Below are 20,274 nucleotides of genomic sequence, written 5' to 3'. Positions count from 1 at the left end.
GTGTGCCTAGAACTTTGCACAAGCCCACACGGCGAAGACAACAGGATGACGGCGGCGGCGGCGGCGGCGAATGAAAATTAAGTCGGGGGACTCGGAAATACGTGTGGAACTTGACTTAGCGAGAATCGTGTCGCGCGCTTGTTCTCACGTTTGCTACAGCATCGGTAGCCCGCTTTATCGATTGATCGGCGAATTCTAATTACCCGCGGATCGAGATAGATCCATGCGGACAAGCTCTCGCGCGGCAATTTAATTACTTTTTCGAACAAGGGCCCGACGCTGTTTTATTTATTTAAAACGCAATCACCGATGCGCATCGCTCGCAATTGCTCGGCGATGATAAACGACCGTATAACAGCACGTCGCGCAGAGTGTGTAAGCTGCGCCGCTTCCAAAACGAACTCGCGCGCGCGAGAGGGTCGGTGACGTCACGCGATTTAAAAATATCTCCGCGTTTGTAACCAGTCGGTAGTTTATCCGAGAGCCGGGCTCGCGGTGCGGAGAGTTCGAGACAAAGGGCCTGCTGGCATGAAGTGGCCGAGACAAAAGAGGGAAAAATATCCCATTTCCGAGCAAACAAACCTTTCGGCTTTCGCTCGCCAGCTCGCCGGCTCGCGGGGTACACTGCACGCCTAAGGTCTAATTATAATGACCCACAAAGCGCGCACTCGGCGTGATCGGTTCTCTCGCCATTCTATTTCGAACCATCGTCTTATCGACGTGTGCCTCCGCGCTGCCACATAGCGTATATATTTTATTCAATCGATCGATCATCGTCGCTGGCTTCACTCGCGCGGTTATCTTCTCTCGAGGAAAATCGCGAGGCAGAATTAAAACTAACTCGTTATCGCTCCTCGTCTTCTATCTCTGCCGATAAAGCGCAACACACAGCGTCGCCGCCTCCCCGCCACGTGCCTTGGCCGGTCATGCGCAGTTTGCTATCTCGGCACGCGCCGGCTTCTTCGCCTCTGCCTTGGAAATTCTCTCCGGGGAAAATCCAAACGGCAGCAAAGACTCGCCGATCGAGTGAAAGGAGAAGATGGCGTATTGACGAGGAAAAAAGACCCGCATGCACCTGTCCCGCGGGGGAGAACGCACGCATGACCGGCCGATTCGACTGCGAATTATACACGCGGCCTGCAGAGGCAATTTACGCCCGGCCAATTACCGGATCCCCGACTTTTTTGTGTATGTATCCTTCGCCGTGTTTTTGAAAATTCGATTTCTCTGCGGCTCGATTGCTGTAATTATTTGTTTTATCGCATCCGTAGCTTTCTAAAACTTTGTTACATTCTCAAACGATCAGAGAGATTTTCCGCACAGTGCAACGCGTCCGATAGCTAATACATAGCTCTACATAATTAGACGCAGCCAGCTCGAGAGGAGAAATACCAAAAAGCGACGATAAGAATCGCCAAAGCGAATCCATAAGCGAGCGACGTTCCCACGCAGGAGGACGACAATAGTTTGCGGCTTCGCGACATGCTCGCGCGCGAGGAAATTCCTCGACGATCGCCCGCAGTATAATACCATTCCAAAACACCTGCGTCGCGCGCGCTGCGTCTAATCCTGCGACGTATCGGCTGTGCGCGTACACGCTAGCGACTCCATACTCCGTCCATGGGTGATTAATAAAGAGGAAGCGAGTCCGTCATTTACGTCGGCCGTTTCTTTTGTGCGCGTAGGACGTCTTACTCGCTTGCGACAACTTCCCTTCACGTGTGTGCTGTGCGCACGCTTTTATTGCGTTCGATGAGAACCGACGACTCTGGCGTATAACGTCGCGCGAGCGCATTTGCATAACGGCTGCGCGCGTTTTACTCCACTCGGCGTGACTATTTATTGCGGGAAATAAAAATTTACGACTGTCGCTATGTGTTCTTTTTTTTTCGTTCCGAGAGCGCGTCCACGGGAAGTGGTGCCGCGTGTCATTAAAGCGTTATTCGCTTGTATTATACGAATGAAGACACCACTGCGTGTACACTTCGACAGATGTATCCTCGTATTAATATGCCGCTGCTATCGGAGGAAGGATACAGCGTTCTTTCTGCTCCTTTTGGAAAATAAGGAAAACCCCAGCGAAATTCGATCCTCTCGATAGACATCGCGCCTTTACCATAATTTCTTCGAGAGCCAGAGAGAGTCTCGGAAAAGAAAGAGCCTGCGCAGGTCTGGACAAAGGCTCGCAGGACATCCATCACTTCTCAGGTTATTTCGGCGAGTCCCCTTTCTCTTTCTCTCTCTTTCTCTCTCTCTCTCTCTCTCTCTCTCTCTCTCTCTCTCTCTCTCTCTACGACTCTCCCCCCACAGCCCCCTATACATAATACGTTTGCAGGCTGCGCTCGCCGACGCTCAATTTCCATGACGAGGCGAGATATTGAGACATTGGTCGCCTCTTTCGCTCGTATTGGAGCCGCGCGCGCGCGCGCACGCGTGGACACGGGGCTAAATCAATGTAGGACATTTATATTGGCGGCCCGAGAGGAAATCGCTGACGCTCTAGCCGCCGCCGCAGGAACATCCTCGGACATATTAAGATTTCTGATACGACGCCTCTGCCGTCGGGGACATTTTTATTATTCCGGGCGTGAGGAGTGAGCGAGCGACTTTTTGCGGCGCAGGAAATAAAATTTCCGAACAGCGGCTGCTGCTCCTTTCCCACATTCGGTGGAGATTAATATCCCCGAATTCGAAAATGCCGCCCCGGGTATATCAGCCGGGAGAACTGCATTCGAGGAGGTCTCTGACTTACGGCGCCGGGCTTTTACGACGCGTTTGCGCTTGTTACCTCTAATAGAGCGTTCTCTATCACGCATGATCTCGCGGAATCACAACGACGCGAATTTGTAGGGAACCAGAGCGCGCTTAATTATTTCAAATCCGAATCGGTCTTATCAATGGGCTGAATATTTATCCATGCGCGTCGAGACTCGGCTGCGCACGTATCTCTCTCGTCCGTCTTATCGGGGCTGCGAATCGTTCCATTAGCAATTAACAGGTCCAGCATCGGCGGCCGCTTATCTGCGCCGATTAGCCGGCCGATTTTGTTTCCCGTAATGACGATGCTGCAGAGAGCGAAAAAAAAAGAAACGCCTCGCGTCGTCCCGGCGGAAAGAAAGCCAGGCGCATTTCGTGTAGCTCTATCTTATCGCGGGAGAGCGGCACACAGGCTGATAAAGCCACGAACACTTTGAGCGTGTTTGTCGTGGATGAAGGATGCTTCCGGAAGCTTTTGGGGAATTTTACGATTCCAGATGCATCCGTGCACGCTCTCGAAGTAGGGGACTAATCCATTGAAAATTTTACGAGAGCACACAGCCCGTGAGAGCTCGGCACACACGAGCAGAGAGAATCGCGCGATATACCGTTAAAGCGCAACAATGACGAACGTAGGTGCACACGTACAGCGCGAGAGTAATGAGACGCGGCCTCGCGAAGAATGTCGGCTGCAGCGCACGACTCGCTTCCTTTTGCTTATCGCGCCGGGCTAATCGGGCCTGCTCTCTTCCGATTTTTGCCCGTTCGTACACAATGAGAGGGAGATGGATGGATAAACGCTCTCTCTCTCTCTCTCTCTCTCTCTCTCTCTCTCTCTCTCTCTCTCTCTCTCTCTCTCTCTCTCTCTCTCTCTCTCTCTGTCGAGTGATAGGAAAGGACAGTCGGCGCTTGTGTAGCACACACAGGGAAGAAAAGGAGTTTGAAGATTTATACGTAATGACGGCGAGAGAGTCCTTTGAGCGAGTGTGCACACGGAGATCGGACACCGCTCGCGCATTACCCGTCGCCCGTTCCCCTCACTCGGTATTTATTGTCGCCGCCGCTGCGACTGTGCGTGTAATTATTTTTTCCTCGCCTCTTATATAACAGTCGCAGCCTATGCCGCGAGATTGATTTAACGGTGCGCGCTTCGCAATAGTTCGCTCCTTCAGTGCTGTCCATGGGTTTCTCAGCGTTATCGGCAATCTGCGCTCCATTAAGGCATCGCAACGAGATCGGCCTCCGTACATTGCATTACACCGGCGAACTTTGTAATTCAAAGGCGAGGAATAAAAAGGTCGCAGTCGAGGTGGCGGAGAAAATTAATCTCGCGGCACTTACTCGCGAGCATTATCGGCCGAGAAAGCTGGGCGGCAAGTGCCGATGCTGCGGGAGAAAAGAAGGACGAGGAAGAGTCCGGCTCGAGCCGAGCGGATTTAATAAGTGGGATGTGTACGAGCGGAGGCAGCGACCGATTAGTCCGTGTCTTCCGCAAACCAGTTTCTGCAGCGGCGACACCCACTCCCCGTGCTCGCGCGCGTGCGATCGATGCCGTCCTCCAGCTCTACTTCTCCTTCTTGTTCTAGCTTGTTCCGATCCGCTCTTCATTCATAAATCGCGCGCGATTGATTCGCGCATGCGTTTTATGCGCTCTAATCTGCCTGCGAGAGAGAGAGAGAGAGAGAGAGAGAGAGAGAGAGAGAGAGAGAGAGAGAGAAAGAGAGAGAGTTATGCGTCGCGTATACGCACGGGGGCTGCAGGACTGCCTATAATAAGCTTTAGAGCGGGAGTTATGTTTATTTTTATTTTTATAATGCGAGCTGTATTGAAGCAGAATCGCTGAATTAAATCTCCGATACGATGGCTTTTATTAAGTTATTCAACGAATTTTTACGATGCTATGTATAGCGTACGGTTATATTATTTATATTATAGCGAAGCGGCCGGAGACTTATGCTTTCAATTTTGAGAAATAAAAGAATACTGCGGCGCGTTATCAATAATTGACTGTGTGCCGATGAATTATTGCGACGTATTCCGCGTGGCGCTATGTATATAGCCAGCCAGTTGGAAAATAAATGGAAAAAATATCGATTATTCGAAAAGTCAGTGCTCCCTGTTTTGAGAAGAAATATTTTCCCAGCGAGCGTATTTACTTCTCAATATTCACGATTTTAAAGCGCTCCGTTTTTTCCGAGCTTCCCGTTTCCAGAGTATATTATTTTTACCACGTGCGTGAGATATCTTTCTGGCGGCGTGCTCACTTTCCCTCCCGATGCGTTTCAGAAACTAGGCTTTCCCTCGCGAGGCTCCTAGATAAACAGACGCTCCGCTGCGTTTTCGGGAGGGAGAGTTCGCCTCGATAAAGTACAAGAGTGATCCGTGCTCGGAAAATTTTGAAGCAATTAATATTTGAAATTCCCAGCCGCACGGGAAGAAAAACTCTCGAGTTCACGAAAAGCATCGCAGCGGCAGCCCTCCTTCGGGCGCACAGCAGCGCATCTCATCCTCGGCTTAATACGCATAACTCGTGTCGGGCCTAGTATAGCATAGAAAGAAAGAGAGAACGTTCTGGCGGCAGGCAAAACGCACGCGCTCGGTTCATTGGTCGACGAGCGGTAGTGGCGGCGGCGGCGGCGGCGGCGGCGGCGATGCCTTCCCCTCCCTCTCTTCTCCCCTCCGTCTCTCTCACTCTATCGGAGTCGGCACCCCTCTACCGAGCGTCACACAGGCGTGAAGAGCAAACGAAAGAGCGAAGCAGAGCGGCAGGGGGAGAAGGGAAGAAGAGAGAGAGAGAGAGAGAGAGAGACGTCTCTCGTAGCATAACGCCAGAGCACGAACGAGCGCTAGTCGTGCGTTAGGTCTCGTCTAGGGAGCCTCGTGTGTCGTTGTGCGCCGCTGCTTCTCGATTCTCTCTGGCTCTCGTGTACGTTTCGGAGCAGCGTGCCGTGTGTGCGGGTTAACGTCGTCGGAGCAGAGTGTGCGTGCGGTTATACGAGTAGGAAAAATCGGAGCACGACGCCGGCGTTCATCACGCACATCCCAGCAGGAGAGGAGACACACGCGAGCCGCAACTTTTTCGGAGAAATGACGAGGAGGAGGGCGGAAAGTTGCCCCGAAATTTCTACCCGCTCGCTCTCATCTTAGTCGCGTTAGCGAGGGAAGTTTACTCTCCCGTGCCGTGCACCGACGCCCTTCTCTCTGCCCCTTCCGCTACTCCGCCTCTCTCTCTCTCTCTCTCTCTCTCTCTCTCTCTCTCTCTCGCCGACTCTCCCCCAGTCGACGGCGGCGTTTTTCCAGTGCTCCCGCCGCGAAACTTTCGACTCTCCGTCTCGGAAAAGTGGCGGCCGAGGGTCGTGCGCGCTCTCTCTCTATCTGACGAGGGAGGGGAAGCTCGGGAGCGAGAGAAAAAATGCGGAGGACGAGAAGGGACTCAGCAGCAGCAGCAGCAGCAGCAGCTCACTAGCGCGCGAGCGACCGCACGAGGAAAAGTACAAAGCGACAAGTGGAGAGAGTGGGAGAACGAGCAGCAGCGCTTTTCAACTCTGGAGAATCGGAAAATAATACGGGGAGTCACGCGCCGCTCTGTGTGCCTTTTTATTCTCCGCCGCTCGTGAAGTGAACAAAAGCGAGTCCTTCGAGAAAGTGTTGTATCAGTGAGGATGCAAAGTGCGGCGTGACACATACGCGGACGATCCAGCAGCTTGGAAAGTGCGTCAACGAACAGCAGCGTTGCCAGTTCGTCCCGCTGGAGCCCGCAGAGATGTTCGCCAGTCCCGCGGACTACGACAACAATTGCAAAATGGTAGGCTCGAAGTTGCGCACTCCGCGAGCAAGGATACGTGCACTTCTCATAAGCTCCGACTCCGAAAGCTTCGCACGACGATAAATCTCGCGAGGCCCGTTGAAGTACGCTCGCGCGAGTTTAGATTCGTGCTTTTAATGAGTCACGCGCGTACGTGCGTTGCGCGCGACGGATGAAACGAGAAAACGTGATGGGCTGCTTAGATTAGCCGCGGCGCTCTGTCGAGCTCGCGCTTTTTAATTGGAGATGCTCTCCGCGCCGGCGTTCTGATTTCGACGCCGCCGCCGCCGCCGCCGCCGCCGCATCGCTTTTATTGCGTCAGTGGTTGCGTTTTGCGCCGAGCTGGTTGGTGGTCGCCTTTGTACTCTGTCGCTGCGAAATCGCGTTTCCGATTCAATTGGGTCTAGAACTGGAGGATTACATCCCCTGCACGAGATAAGCGGCAGCCGAGTTAAAAGTCCCCCTCGGCCGGCGCTATAATAAAATTAGCCGGCACAAACAGTCTTAAAGACCGCAGCGGCGCAAACGAGAGCTCCCACTCGAGAGCAGAAGGTAAACGCCGACACGTGCGCGCGCGTGTGCGACGAAAAGTTCGCGCTCACCTATCGGCACTGCAGCAACGCGGACGGGGGAGTCTGTCGCGTGCCGCGCTCTACCTCCGGAGGAAATAATTAAAGCGCAAACACACACGCACACACAGATCGTCGAGGCTCTCTCAATCGAGATTCCAGGCCGGCGATCAGCGGCAGCGGCGCTGTGTGTGCGCGCGGGGCACGTGCCGGCGCGGAAACAATCATTACACGCTCGCTGGTTAGCCGCGAGCGAGCGGCCGGCACGCGGCCTATCTTTTATCGCTGCGTTACGGCGGGCGCCAGGGGATGATCTGGCCGGGATTTGATAATAATAGTCATCCGCTTTCTGTTTCAGTATGGGTCTGACGAATTCGGACAGGACTCGCCGAGATACACGTCCCCCAAGGCGGCCGCTCTCTACGCGGATCCCTACTACATCGGTAAGTTGCCCTGCGATCATTCACTACTCTTGAGAGCTCTCCCCGGCACTCCGCAGCTGTCCTCGATGGCGTAACTTGCTAATTCGCTAAAATAAACGAGACAATAAAGTGGCTTTGCTCGCTGCTTCCCCGTGCGCAAGGAGTCTCTTATTTTACAAGCGATAATCGGCTTACCCAGAGTGCCGCCGCGGCCTCGGGGTCGGGGGTCGATGCCACCGCGCGCGGCGTCGGATCGCCGAACTACGCTTGCCACCTTCCCCGTGTCTCTCCTCGGATTTATCGTCTCTCTAACTCGGCCGCAGCCGCCGCGGCGGCTTCCGAAATACTCCGACTTGCAGATGTCGGTGCAGCTTCGCGGAACCTACCCACGCTGCCGCTCGAAAGAGCCAGCGAGAGAGAAAAATCACGTCGATATATTTTTCGAGCTTTGTATCGAGCTCGCGACGCCTTTGTGCGGCCGCTCGAGGGTGAAAAGACCGGAGCGAAAGAAGAAACGCGCGAGGGGATATAAGTCACGATGGGGGAGAGCGAGAGAGCCGGAGTGAAAGGGACGGTCTCGCTTTTCGGAAAATCGGAAAAAGTCGAGCCTGCGGGGGAGCGGATCCGCTCGCGATTCTCGTCTTTTATCCTCTCGGGCCGCACAATTAAATTTTTCGAGCGCGTCGAATTCACTGTGGACGATTTTCCTCGTTTGCGAAACGCGCGCTGTAAATCTGTCAATTATGTCGAAATGCGCGAGCGTAAATCAGGCGTCGAAAACAAGAGTCCGTCGTCGCGCGGAATATTTCATCGGACCGCTGGCAAAAGTCCCTCTCTCGAAATTTTCGCCCGAGCCAGCTGAAGAGAAAAGTTGAAAAGTGTCGCGCGATAGAGAGAGAGAGAGAGAGAGAGAGAGAGAGAGAGAGAGAGAGAGAGAGAGAGAGAGAGAGAGAGAGAGAGAGAGAGAGAGAGAGAGAGAGAGAGAGAGAGACGAGATGTATTATAGATGAGAGCTGCTGCTCCGGAAAAAGTTTCGCGCGGAGGGCACATCCGAGATACAGTACGCGCCGAGTTTGGCTTACTTCCCACCGCGCGCGAAATCACATATAGATAATATCGAATCCTGCAGCAGCCTCGCCGCGTCGGGAGACACAAGCCGGCCTTATTGCCGTTGTTTGCCAACTGAGGCCATTCTCTCGTTCGATCGCATCGTAACGAATTTTTGTGACTTTGCAGATGGCAACGCACCAGGAACGGGTCCAGGCGACCCCTGGTCCGGCGGCGGCGGCGGCGTGCAGCCACCGTACAGCGGTTACGCGCCGCCTCACCTAGCCCAGCCGGCCTACCCGATGCAAATACACGATCCCATGGTGAGTAGAGCGAAGCCCGCCGGCTCCCGAGCTCCCCGCGCGTATCGGATTCGGGATTTTCAAAAACGAGAAGCGACGCTTCCCGACGCCAGAGGAGCTACAACGAGAGCGGGACGCTTCGGCTCGGCCCTTTCCCAAGCGCTGCTCGGCCAGCTGGCACGAGGGAGGGAGAGGGAGAGCGAGCTGCTGCTGCTCTTTTTTGGACCACCCTGTGGCTTCGCGTCGTCGGGCCACTGCACTCGACGCGGCGGCGACGGGGACCGGCGAAGTTGAGAGCCGCTGCCGCCGCGCGACGTCGACGTACATGTGCTGCCGCGCGGCATTTACTTTTATTTCTCTTTTACGCCGCTCGTAAAGTAAACAGAGTTAATTAATGTTGAGTTTTCGCTGCGGAGTACTGCTTATTTTTGCACTTGCACTCTTTTTTGAAAAAAGAGCAAAGTCTGTTTTTTCGCTCCGCGAATGATTTTCCGCCGCGTGCAGCGCAGGAGTCGCGCGCGGCGGGGGGCAACGAACGCGGCCCGCGCGCTCTGCCTCGTCATCCCGGCGCGTGTACTGTTGCTCGCGCCGCAGAGCGGTAAATTCGCCGCTCGCGATGCTCATTTTCTCTAGTCTCATGCCTCTTCTTCAATCTTCCCCTCCGCAGGCGTACTCGTCTATGTCGCCAAACGGCGAGCCGCAGGCCCAGCCGATCCTGGGCTCGGCGGTCACCTCCGCCGCCTCGCTGCCGCCCATGTCGACGTTCCGGGGCGGCGCGGCCGCGCCGAGCGCGCAGCAGCAGCAGCAGCAGCAGCAGCAGGGAGCCCCTTCACCAGCCGCAGCGGTGCCTCTGCAGTTCAGTCACAGTCCGGGCGCGCCGACGGCCGTCGCTGTGGTCAGCCAGCCCAGCCAGGTCGTCGCCCAGCCCAGCAGCCAGCCCCAGCCTCCGCCACCGCCGTCCGCCCAGGACACCCTCGGCAAAACACTCGCCTCCGTGGTAAGCAGCAGTGTAGCTTTCTTTGGGGTGAGTGCTGGCATGGTGGGATGCGCGGGGGAGAATTTCGAGTCGGCTCTTATGCGCGAGGATCGCATCTCGACTGAAACGGCACTCGTCCGAGCGCGCAGCTCAAGCGAGCGAATTCTCCCAGCCCGACCTGACCCACCCGTTGCTTTTCTCTTGCAGATCTACCCGACGGACCAGTCGGTGTCGAGCTACAGCAGCAACCCGTCGACGCCGGTGAGCTCGCCGCCGCCGCTGACCGGATCAGCGCCCGGATGGGCACCGAGCGCCGCGCCCGTTTCCCCGCACCTGGCGGCGGCGGACCCGAACCGCGGAGCTATTCACATGGTACGTATGCGACTTAGTTTTATTTTTCAAGTCTGTCTTCTCGATCACCCCGAGCACGCTCGTCGCTCTGTCGGCTTGGCTAATTCGAACAGTCGAAATGCACAGCCCGAGCAGAGCGACGCGCGTGCGGGGACACCTTCGTGTACACTTTTTCACTTGCCTCAACTCACGAGTGCTTTTTCAAAACTTTTTGTTCGATTTTGCTGTGGGATTTTGTTTTGCGTGCGACTGCCATCCTCCCTTTTTTGCTTGACTAATTCAGTAATTTTATCGTTCGCGATACAATGGAAACCCATTGCACGACTCGCACTTGGATTAATTACGCATTTGATCGACCGCTCGACGCTGAAAGTTTGGGCATATTGTTTCGACTCAGATAAGAATTGTGCTATTGATTTAAACATTCCTCGCGAACGGCTAAAGAGCGCAGTAAAGAAGGTAACTTTCGACAGCATTGTTGTTATTCGACACAATCACACGTCTCACGTTCATTCACTCATGGGGTCAGCAGCACATTGCGAATCTCAATCACTGCAGTTTATTGCAATCAATTTTTTGTTAACGTTTGTTGTGTACGTTGTGTTTGACTTGGTTGTTTTTATTTTGTTTTGTTGCGTTGGTGTTGTGTGTGAAGCCGGCGCCTGAACTGCAGGGGGTAGACGATGCCATCGGCTTCCTTCGCGACCACTCCAAGGTGAGGATCGCAAATTATCATTTTTTTTACACCCTACTCATTCTCTCACTTCACATTTTTTATTTTTCACTCTTCATTCTCTACTTGCTTTCACTGTCTTCGCGTGCGCTTGTCCGCGGTCGCATTTTTCTTTTGTATGATAATATACAAAAACGGAGCTCTATATTTTGTAATTAACGAATTTTCCCGTATGATAAAAACGCATGCCGACTAACAAACAACATTAACTTTCAGCTCTCCTAGAGTCTCTGGGCAGCGAGGACTTCTTCCTGCGTTTCTTAAATGATAACCTTGAAAATCTGTATTCTATATTTTCGCAAAGGTCCAAAGACGAACGCTCTTCATTTTTCAAATCTATATACTTATTAGAGAGCAGCGTCTTTGGTTCCAGGCTATAACGACCAAATCTCTCGACTAATTCGAAAACCCATTCTAAAGCTCGTGTGTAATCGAGTCGTTTTTTTCTGTATTCTGTTGGTACAGGGAACGCGGATGGAGGAGCCATATCACATGGAAGACGCCATAAATGTCCTGAGGAACATCGCAGAAAGCCAACCCGGCCTTCACTTGGGACCCGTCGGTCCTCACGGTGCCATTTACTCCCACACTTCCCCACCGCAATTGGATCATTTGGTGAGTTAACGTAGAAACCATTGATAACGAAAGTAATCTAATCGCCAGAAAAGACGGTGTACTAACGGCGCTTCTAATTATTGCAGACGAGTCCACATCCAGCGGTGACGGTGTCGCAGCCACAGGGATCGTACCCAGGCCTGGCGCCAACGCCCGACACCGACGGAACCATCAAAGTCGAGAGGCAACCTGTCACGAATGCCAGTAAGTCTTCGCTACGACACGACGTCAACTCGCGCAAGTGCTACCTGCGGGACTCGGAGAAATCGTTAAAATCCGCGCGGACAATGAACGAGAACGGCCAATGGAAGGGGTACGGGACTTTCCCGATTTGTCGCACTCGCGGAAACTAACGAGTTACGCGAACAAAGTGCCCGCGTGAGCGGGAATGTCTGAATGCTCCGCGAGAATCGCTAGAGCCTTTAGTTAAATGAGGCCTCGCATAGTTCCCATGGAGAGCTGCAGCAGCAGGGCCTTCGATTATTAGCAGAGAGTCGCACGCCTGCTCTTTACGCGCACTATTCACTCGCCAGCGAAATTCTGTTGCGCGCCTTTTAAACCGAACGCTCCGGGCGTCAATTTCGCACTCGCGACAATTATTATACCGAGCTCCGAGTCGAGAATGCCGATGGCCATAAACGGACAAGGTCAAAAAAGTTAACAGAAAACCGCACTTCTGTGCCGCGCGGAAGAGCAGTGGCGGCGACTGCGTTCACAAAGGCAGCAGAAAAAGAAGCCGGAACGCGTTATACGAAAATGCGATGCACACCGAGATTCTCGCGGCGGCATAATGAATCGTGTACTTGGCGACTCTAGGAGGGATAATAAAGGTGCCGATGCTCGAATGCCGCGTGCTCGGTGTCGCGTGATTTATCTAATGCTGCCTTATTCGGACAACTCGGCTCTTTCCGCGCTCGCCTTATTATTCTCTGTTTTTTCCTCTTTTTTCTCAATGCGGCGGCCGTGATCGCACGCGCACGATGCCCCTGGAATCCCCCTGCTTTGGCTTCGAGGCGACAAAAAGAACTATCTTATGCCTCGTCGCGATACTGCTGAATGGATGAAAAAAATTTCTATAGCACTTTCGCTGTCTTTGACGTCGTTCTTACATTTTTGTAAGCTACATGTACATTCTCATTAATGCGCAGAATACATCACTGTAGAGAAAAGGAAAGATCCGCCAGATAGCAGCGGTGGTGAAACCAAGCCTTCCAGTAGTGAACTAGCTACATCAGTCATTGGTACTGCTCAGGTGAACTCAACGTCGCAAGGAAAGGGAACTAAACGATCTCGTCGATAGTAAGTCTTTTGGCATGCAGTGATCGTACTCGTTTGCAAGTTTGCATTTTCAAACGTACATCATAATGCGTGCTTGATATTACATACTTAAAAGTCAATCAAGTATAAACAGCGTCGCATTTTGAAAGCGTGAATTACCAATCAAAAAGATTGTAATAGGTGAGCTCTTATCGGAGCGTCGCAAACATGATTTCATATTCACTCGACTTGACGCGTTGATAAGATGTCCACCTATACAATTGACATTGGTAGTTTGTTATAAAGTGAACGACGTGTTTATACTATTTGAAAATTCGAAACGTAATACCATTGTTCCATACTAACTTGCTATGTTTTGCAACTTGTTGTTCGAGCGCCGATGAAGACTGCGACGATCCCGGCACTAAAGCAGTGCGTGAAAAAGAACGTCGTCAGGCCAACAACGTTCGCGAAAGGTTAGTGAACACACGCAATACGCACTTTCTTGGATTTTGGTAAAAATAATATCCTTTCGTAAATTCCTTGTTCCAAACTGCCATTGACTTGCTAAAATATAGTTTTATCCAATTGATCTCCAAATAGATCAAAGGGTGTATGTTTCGATTGGCAAATATCCTACATAAATCAATGATAACTTTACACTCTCAAGGCCCGTATTCAGACGTCACAATTAAAATGCTGCTGGTTAAACGAATACAAATGTGACATGAGAATGAAAAGCGTACTTGTAAACTTTCTCAAACATTCTTCGAAATCAGTTTCATTTTAATATGGCCACTTTTTAGGCATGCTATTCTCTACTTTTCTTTCTATTAACATCTCTTCTTTCATTTTCACTGATTCTCGTATAAAATATGGGATACGGCATCTTCTTGAGAGTTTCCTTACTTTAGCTTGATTCTATCTGTTTTTTTTTTACATTTATCTAAATACTTATTATAATTATTATTATTATATTTTCATGTTTATCATTCAATTTTTTTACATATTATAAGTTAGTAATTAATCGAATTTTTCAAGGTGAACAACGTATATCATCGTGTTTAACAAAGCAACTAGTTTTAATATTTGCAATTTTCATCAAACTACGCATCGCTATCTTTGTACATGCATCTAATTTCCTAATTTTAGGTCTGAACATCAAGAAATCCATCCTTATTCCATAAAGGAGATTCTTCTATAATCATTAACAAATTACTTCAAATGCTAATAGGAAATTGTCACTAAAAATATATTCTTGCATTATTGTGAAAAGAATATGGGCCTATTTGGAAAGATTTTGAATACAACAATCAACTATGAGAATGTAAATTAAAATATCTATTATGATATCCTGATACATTTTCTTCCTGAAATTGTGCGTGTGTTCACTTAATATTTAATTATATTCAAAGTGTTCAGGCAACAATTTTTTTAATAATATTTCAAAATATTGAAAGAATCGCTCGAACAACATTTAAATTCTAGTAAGAAATGCTGTTCTTATAATCGTTAGCCATTGGTAGTGATAGTATTTTGAAATATTCAATCATTAATTTTGATTGTTTTTCCATTTTTAACAACAAAAGCATAATTTTCTTTTCATAAGAGTTTATCATAATTATTTTGCTGATGGCTAAATTGAATTATATAGATTCTACGAGGCATTAAAGTAGAATATAAATCAGCGTATCTCAGGTAATTAATCGAGCATTGTTATTGCACAATTGTTGTTCGAGCGCTGAAGATGAAGATGACGACCCTGACGTTAAGGCACAGCGAGAAAAGGAGAGGCGGCAGGCTAACAATGCTAGGGAAAGGTAAGGGGAAGAGTCCAACCAAGTGAATAAGAACAATGTATTTGACTTTAATACAGAGAATCTTGTTGATGCAGATTTCGTTTTAGCATATCTTGACAATTGGCCCGTATTCAAAATCACATAATACATATTTTAGTGACACTTTTTTTAAGGCTTCTTAACTTTCTTCAAATCTTATTTCTCTCTTTTTCTATCATCTTCGTAGATTTTATATGCATTTGATTTCATTTAAATGAAATTGTTTGAATAATTTGCGATTAATAATAAATATCCGACAAATGTTAAGCATTGTAAAAAATTTGCAGGATACGTATCCGGGATATCAACGAAGCTCTGAAGGAACTTGGCAGGATGTGCATGGCACACATGAAGTCAGAGAAACCTCAAACCAAACTCGGAATCCTCAATATGGCTGTTGAAGTCATAATGGCATTGGAGCAACAAGTCAGAGGTAAATTTTAATTTTCGACCCATAATTTTGTTTAATGGATGTAATGAAGTATTTTATTATAAAGGTTTTGTTGTATTTTGGCTATCGAATAACGCATAATTTACCGAATTTAATAACAATACAGACTGTTAATGCAAATATTTATTTTTAGAACGAAATTTGAATCCAAAGGCAGCGTGCTTAAAAAGGAGAGAAGAAGAAAAGGCGGAGGATGGACCGAAACTTCCTAGCCATCTTGCAGCACACATAGCTCATCCGCATCCACATCCCCATGCGCACACGCAAGCGCCTTTCCCGGCGATGCCCGTAAGTTTAGAAACTGCTCGACAACAGAAAAAAAGTTTTGTTTAAAAGTTCACTCATTTTTTCGCTTTATAATCAAAGTTCGATATAGTCGAAGGTTTTTGTGTGGCGGGTGAAAATGTCATAAAACTAGTATTTCACTACTTATTTCAATCTTGCAGTTCATTGAAATGATAATGAAAGTAAACTGCGAAATAAAAATTTTTTTCTGGATTCGAATATTTATCATTGTGGAAAACTATCTTTTCTACATTAAAAAGTAGTAACGGGATTGTTCTGTTCCAGGGCCCTCCTACTCATCAACATACAGCACAACCGCCACAGTAGCAGAGGCTATGCAGCGGCATGATTCCGTAGAGCATTGCGAAACCGATCCGCTCTCCGGCCTCCTTCCAACTGCTCGCAGTCGTCTTTTGTTTGTCCGCCCTTTGTCATCTGCCAAGGAACAGGAGGCGCTATGATTTGCGAATCGTCCTTCGTCGCGAAAAGAGCCGATGATTCTTTCGTTCTAAAAAGAAGAGATATTGGAGAGGAAAAAACTTATTGTAAAGTAGTGTTTTAAAAATAGAGCGAGTACACGAGTATCCGACATCGGAAATAACTGTATTTTTCTAAGGGATCGCAAAGGGCGGAATTGACACTCAAGGTTTCGCTAAGCGAATCGAAAAAGTAGTAGGAAAGCGCAGGTCGGAAGAGACAGGCGAGACTTGTGAAGCTTGCTCGTGTCCCAGTTCATAATTAAAAGAAGTAATTCGGTCCCATTCTCCGCGGTAGAGGTACGAGCGCATTTAAGCGTCGTGCGTTAATTCCGCTTAAGAAATATTTGACCGACTTTGCATCTTCGCGGGGACACAGAAGCTAACTACGCAGTAACCTTGCATATCGTATGGAACTTATCGATGATTTGTTTCTGAATAGCCCAGTTATATTAAAGAAGAACAACCATGCGTTTGATTTCTTTTACTAAAATTCTACGTCTACTTGTATACTCAACGTCCAGGACTTAAATTCAGACACGTTTCTTGTACAAGAGCGTTTCCGTTTTCTTCACTTCTCGGAACACTGCAAAGCTCTCCTCGCGTTAACTTAACGTGGTACTTATCCGTTGACAGAAAAGGAGAGAAGATATTGTTAGAAAAATGAGAGTCGTGAACCATAAGAGCTATTAAGCATGAAAATTCAAGACTACCATCGAATAAGTTCAAACATATCTTGCGCATAATTGTATATATTATATATATAGCAGTGACGCATGCCTAATCGATTATCTAAATAAGATTTAAAATGCCACAGACGGTTATTATTGTCCGATCATTATTCTCATCATGAGTATCATTATTTTATTATTATCTAATGCTAGATATTAATTATTATTACTTTATTATCATAGAATTATTATGTAAGAGAAGGAAATCCTTCGTGATAAAGAGTATATTCTTGTTTTTGAAAGAAAATATAGCTCAAAGAAATCTTCGTAAAATAATTATGAACTTCTGAAGAAACACTCGGTGCCTAACATTCTGTAGAGTGCTCAACAATGATTAGTAGTAACAACTTTTTCATTCCCGTGCTCGCGCTATATTTTTCTTCTCAAGCATTATTACGTGTGCAGTATCTGCTATACGTGCCATTTTCTCTCATATAATGTTCAAGTTCATTTATGATTTAGATTTTTATTTTGGAAATCGTTTTTGTGATATAAAGAAAAAGTGACGTTAGCTTCATGCTCAAATTAGGGCTTGCAATTTATTAGTTCTGTGGTTTGATTTTTCAGAAAGGTGATATATTGTTATTTTTTAGACGAATTTTGATGATTGTTTTAATTTGACTTAAAAAAGAACCGTAAAATATTACTCATTTGGCATAAGAATTGCAGCAATATTCAAATATTTCTTTATCTGCGAATCTATGATATGATTTAGTGCAGCTTAATGACCAAAACGCGTTAAGTGAAAGTTTTTGATATATAATTTTGATATTTTCGAAGCGAAAACCATTGCACATTTATTTAGTGTTTTTGTGCGTCAATCGCTCAATATCGTAAGATCGTAAGAAATGTATTATACGATTCAAACTTTACATTCATTATAATTGTACATAGAATAAATTTTTTTATTTCATAATAGAAATCTGTGTTATCTCATAAATAGTATAGTTATCGTGAGAAGTGTAAAGAATTTAGACAAAACGTTTCATTATGATTTGAAGCTTTGTGTCTACTTCTTTAATGACAGATACTTTCTTGCATAAGTTGGAAAATTTGCGTTAGAAGAAGGGATGAGCATGTTTAACTTTGCGTGAATTTATGAGTTGTAAATATTATTCGGTATTATGTCTTTCTCTTGCGTGAAACATAATCACACATTTGACTATCAGTAAGGAGAATTCGTATAAAGATAAAATATCGTTTAGGCAGACGGACGAAGTCATGGTCCTACGAATTTAAGGAGAAATAAGTGAAAAAACGTTTGTGATGTTGCTTATTGTTTATGCCATGCTTAAAACAGAGGATTTCCTTCTTCGAATTTTTTTTCTGTTTCGGATAAACGCGACGCACTGGTATTGAAACGTCAATACAAAATGTTCGCGCCCGGTTAATAGAGCCGGATCCATCCTGATAAAAATGAAAAATGAAACAAAATGACGTCTCGACGGCAAAGCTGTATTATATATATATTGAACGAGAAGTCGTGCGACCTCGTATCATAAGTATTCAACGTATTGCTGAAGTTCCTCTGATACCCAAAAGCGAGGCGATTCCAGCATCGGCTCTCATCGGCAAGTTGCATATTTTTTGTCCTTTCGTGTGAGCTTTTCAAAAGAAGGCTTATAGCATTATGACTTCAGCTAGATTTCATCGAAACGTATTGTTTTTATATTATATTACTCAATGTGATCAAATGTAGGTACTTACAATTCTTTTCCAGAAATTATGGCAAATTTTTCTTCATCGACGTATTTGTTACTTTTACTTTTTAACCAGAGGTTTTCAGCATTATTTGACGATACATATTTGTTTTTATTTTTATGGACGCTCATTACAAAGCTTCGAAGTAATTGCTTGAAAAAATGACTAGATTCCTCAAAGCCATTTTACATTCTTTTTAATGGTTACATTTCTGAAAATTATTGAAAATAAACTGGCTTCGATGATGTATTCATTTGATCAAGTAATTCTAAGGTGAAATCTAGTTATAGGGTCGACGAGCATTTATAGGACGTAGAATCACACAAGACAAAAAGAATAATGAAAAGTATGTTACAAATAAAAAGAATCGTCAACGCTTGCTCGCAAAACCCAGTTTTTGCGTTGAATGGTCTGAATATCGAAAAAATTTCATTCGAGGAAAAGAAAACTGTGAAGCAGCTCTCAAGGACTTCCGCGTGAGAAGGACAATAACGTCGGTTGCGACCTCGTTCAACAATAATTAATTGTAATTGTATACCTCCGTTCGTCTGCGATGCAAGGCGATACCGGGTGAAAGAGAGAATAGAAAGAGAGATGAAGAGCTGATGAAAAGTTGTACATTGTGAGGTAGAAGCGTTAAAGAAGGCCGAGTTGACTCGGCGTGATAATTATTATTATTATTATTATTATTATTATAATTATCGTAATTATTTTGACTATCATGATTATTATTCTTATTATTCTTATTATTATTCATTTATTTGATTATTTCTATTGATGGCGATCGTAGAGTGCGCGCGATCGTATTCGCAAATATGGCGCGAGAATTAATGGCGATAAAATACTTTTGTAAAAGTACTTGCGAAGGTAATCATGTAAAATAATAACGACTATAAATAGGACTTAAGCTCAGTCTATAAGCTAGACTCATCGACAGTTTTAGATAGTTCAAGTGCGTGGGTGCGAGAGAGTGCGAAAGTGAAAGTTAAACAAAAAATGAAACTAGAATGCAAGAGGAAGAGTGCGAGCGATATGACGAGTGTGCGCGATCGTTGATGTGTGAAATTGAGTCGGATAAGCGTGAAAAGGAGGCGAATGGATGGTTCTTTAGAAACAAATGTTCGATCGACCAATCCGCCAATCCGGTCCGTGCGAGAAGTACTTATGTATAGGTATGCAAGAGCTGGAAAAACAGCCGTGGGACGTGCTATACTGTCTGGTGGTTGGGTTGATATCACGATTCTCTCGCACGGTACACGATATAAACTCACACACACACACACACACTCACACAGATTACACGAGGTTAGTTACACTCATACAACTGCATAAAATTAAAAACCGGCACACGGATACGGACAAAATAAAAAAATCACGAAAAGATGATTGGATTGAGAAAGAAAAAATGTTTAATTACCACTAGTAATATTATTATCACTAATAACATAATAAATGTGCCATTTTTCCAGATGTTCGAAGTTTTATTTCGCGCACCCTATTGGCCCCATCACTCCTCGCTATGTATAAAAGTAAAAATTACATTCGTTTGCTTGCAGTACAAAATTTTTTATTGGTATATATAAATTATTTTACCTTATGATAACATACATGTGTTATTATCAATATCACCGCATTTACATTGTAAAATAGAATAGTCGAAGTTTCTTATCGTACATATAATTGTATCTGAAATAGATCACGAACGTCACACCAAATCATTCACTTATTATAAAGATAATAACTTAATTATAACATTTAGCAGCTACGCTTCTTATTTTAATAATGATAATAGAAGGACAGACAACAAGTATTCGCTTGATTAAATTATACCGTCGTATCACACGCATCAAACATGAAAGAGATATTTACCTACATTCGTCTATACCGCCTGTTCTACTAATGTTAATTTACAAAAGAATCAAGCAACTTGATTCGCAACAGCCGACGACAACTATAAG

At 46.6% G+C, this 20,274-nt stretch overlaps 1 protein-coding gene across 25 annotated transcripts in view; it reads left to right on the top strand.

Moving 5' to 3' along the window:
* LOC100120439 (protein daughterless) overlaps window positions 1–19,786 on the top strand; it is a 126,113-nt gene extending 106,327 nt beyond the window's left edge. For 14 of the 25 annotated variants that reach the window (XM_031925459.1, XM_031925458.1, XM_031925465.2 and 11 more), the window contains 13 exons: window positions 7,490–7,574; window positions 8,790–8,923; window positions 9,570–9,926; window positions 10,086–10,250; window positions 10,885–10,944; window positions 11,419–11,577; window positions 11,664–11,781; window positions 12,726–12,876; window positions 13,224–13,310; window positions 14,568–14,654; window positions 14,960–15,105; window positions 15,257–15,411; window positions 15,694–19,786. In XM_031925459.1, coding sequence (XP_031781319.1) covers window positions 7,490–7,574; window positions 8,790–8,923; window positions 9,570–9,926; window positions 10,086–10,250; window positions 10,885–10,944; window positions 11,419–11,577; window positions 11,664–11,781; window positions 12,726–12,876; window positions 13,224–13,310; window positions 14,568–14,654; window positions 14,960–15,105; window positions 15,257–15,411; window positions 15,694–15,735 — 1,746 coding nt within the window. In that variant the 3' untranslated portion in view covers window positions 15,736–19,786. Of the gene's footprint in view, window positions 1–7,489; window positions 7,575–8,789; window positions 8,924–9,569; window positions 9,927–10,085; window positions 10,251–10,884; window positions 10,945–11,418; window positions 11,578–11,663; window positions 11,782–12,725; window positions 12,877–13,223; window positions 13,311–14,564; window positions 14,655–14,959; window positions 15,106–15,256; window positions 15,412–15,671 lie in introns of all 25 variants that reach the window. The other 11 variants (XM_031925463.2, XM_032601603.1, XM_031925462.1 and 8 more) reach the window with 10 other exon arrangements.
* The last annotated feature ends 488 nt before the right edge of the window (window positions 19,787–20,274 follow it).

The sequence above is a fragment of the Nasonia vitripennis genome (genome assembly GCF_009193385.2).
Source record: "Nasonia vitripennis strain AsymCx chromosome 2 unlocalized genomic scaffold, Nvit_psr_1.1 chr2_random0010, whole genome shotgun sequence".
NCBI classification, from domain to species: Eukaryota; Metazoa; Arthropoda; class Insecta; order Hymenoptera; family Pteromalidae; genus Nasonia; species Nasonia vitripennis.
Note: the sequence above shows the minus strand (reverse complement) of the source record. Positions and strands in the feature narration are given on the sequence as shown.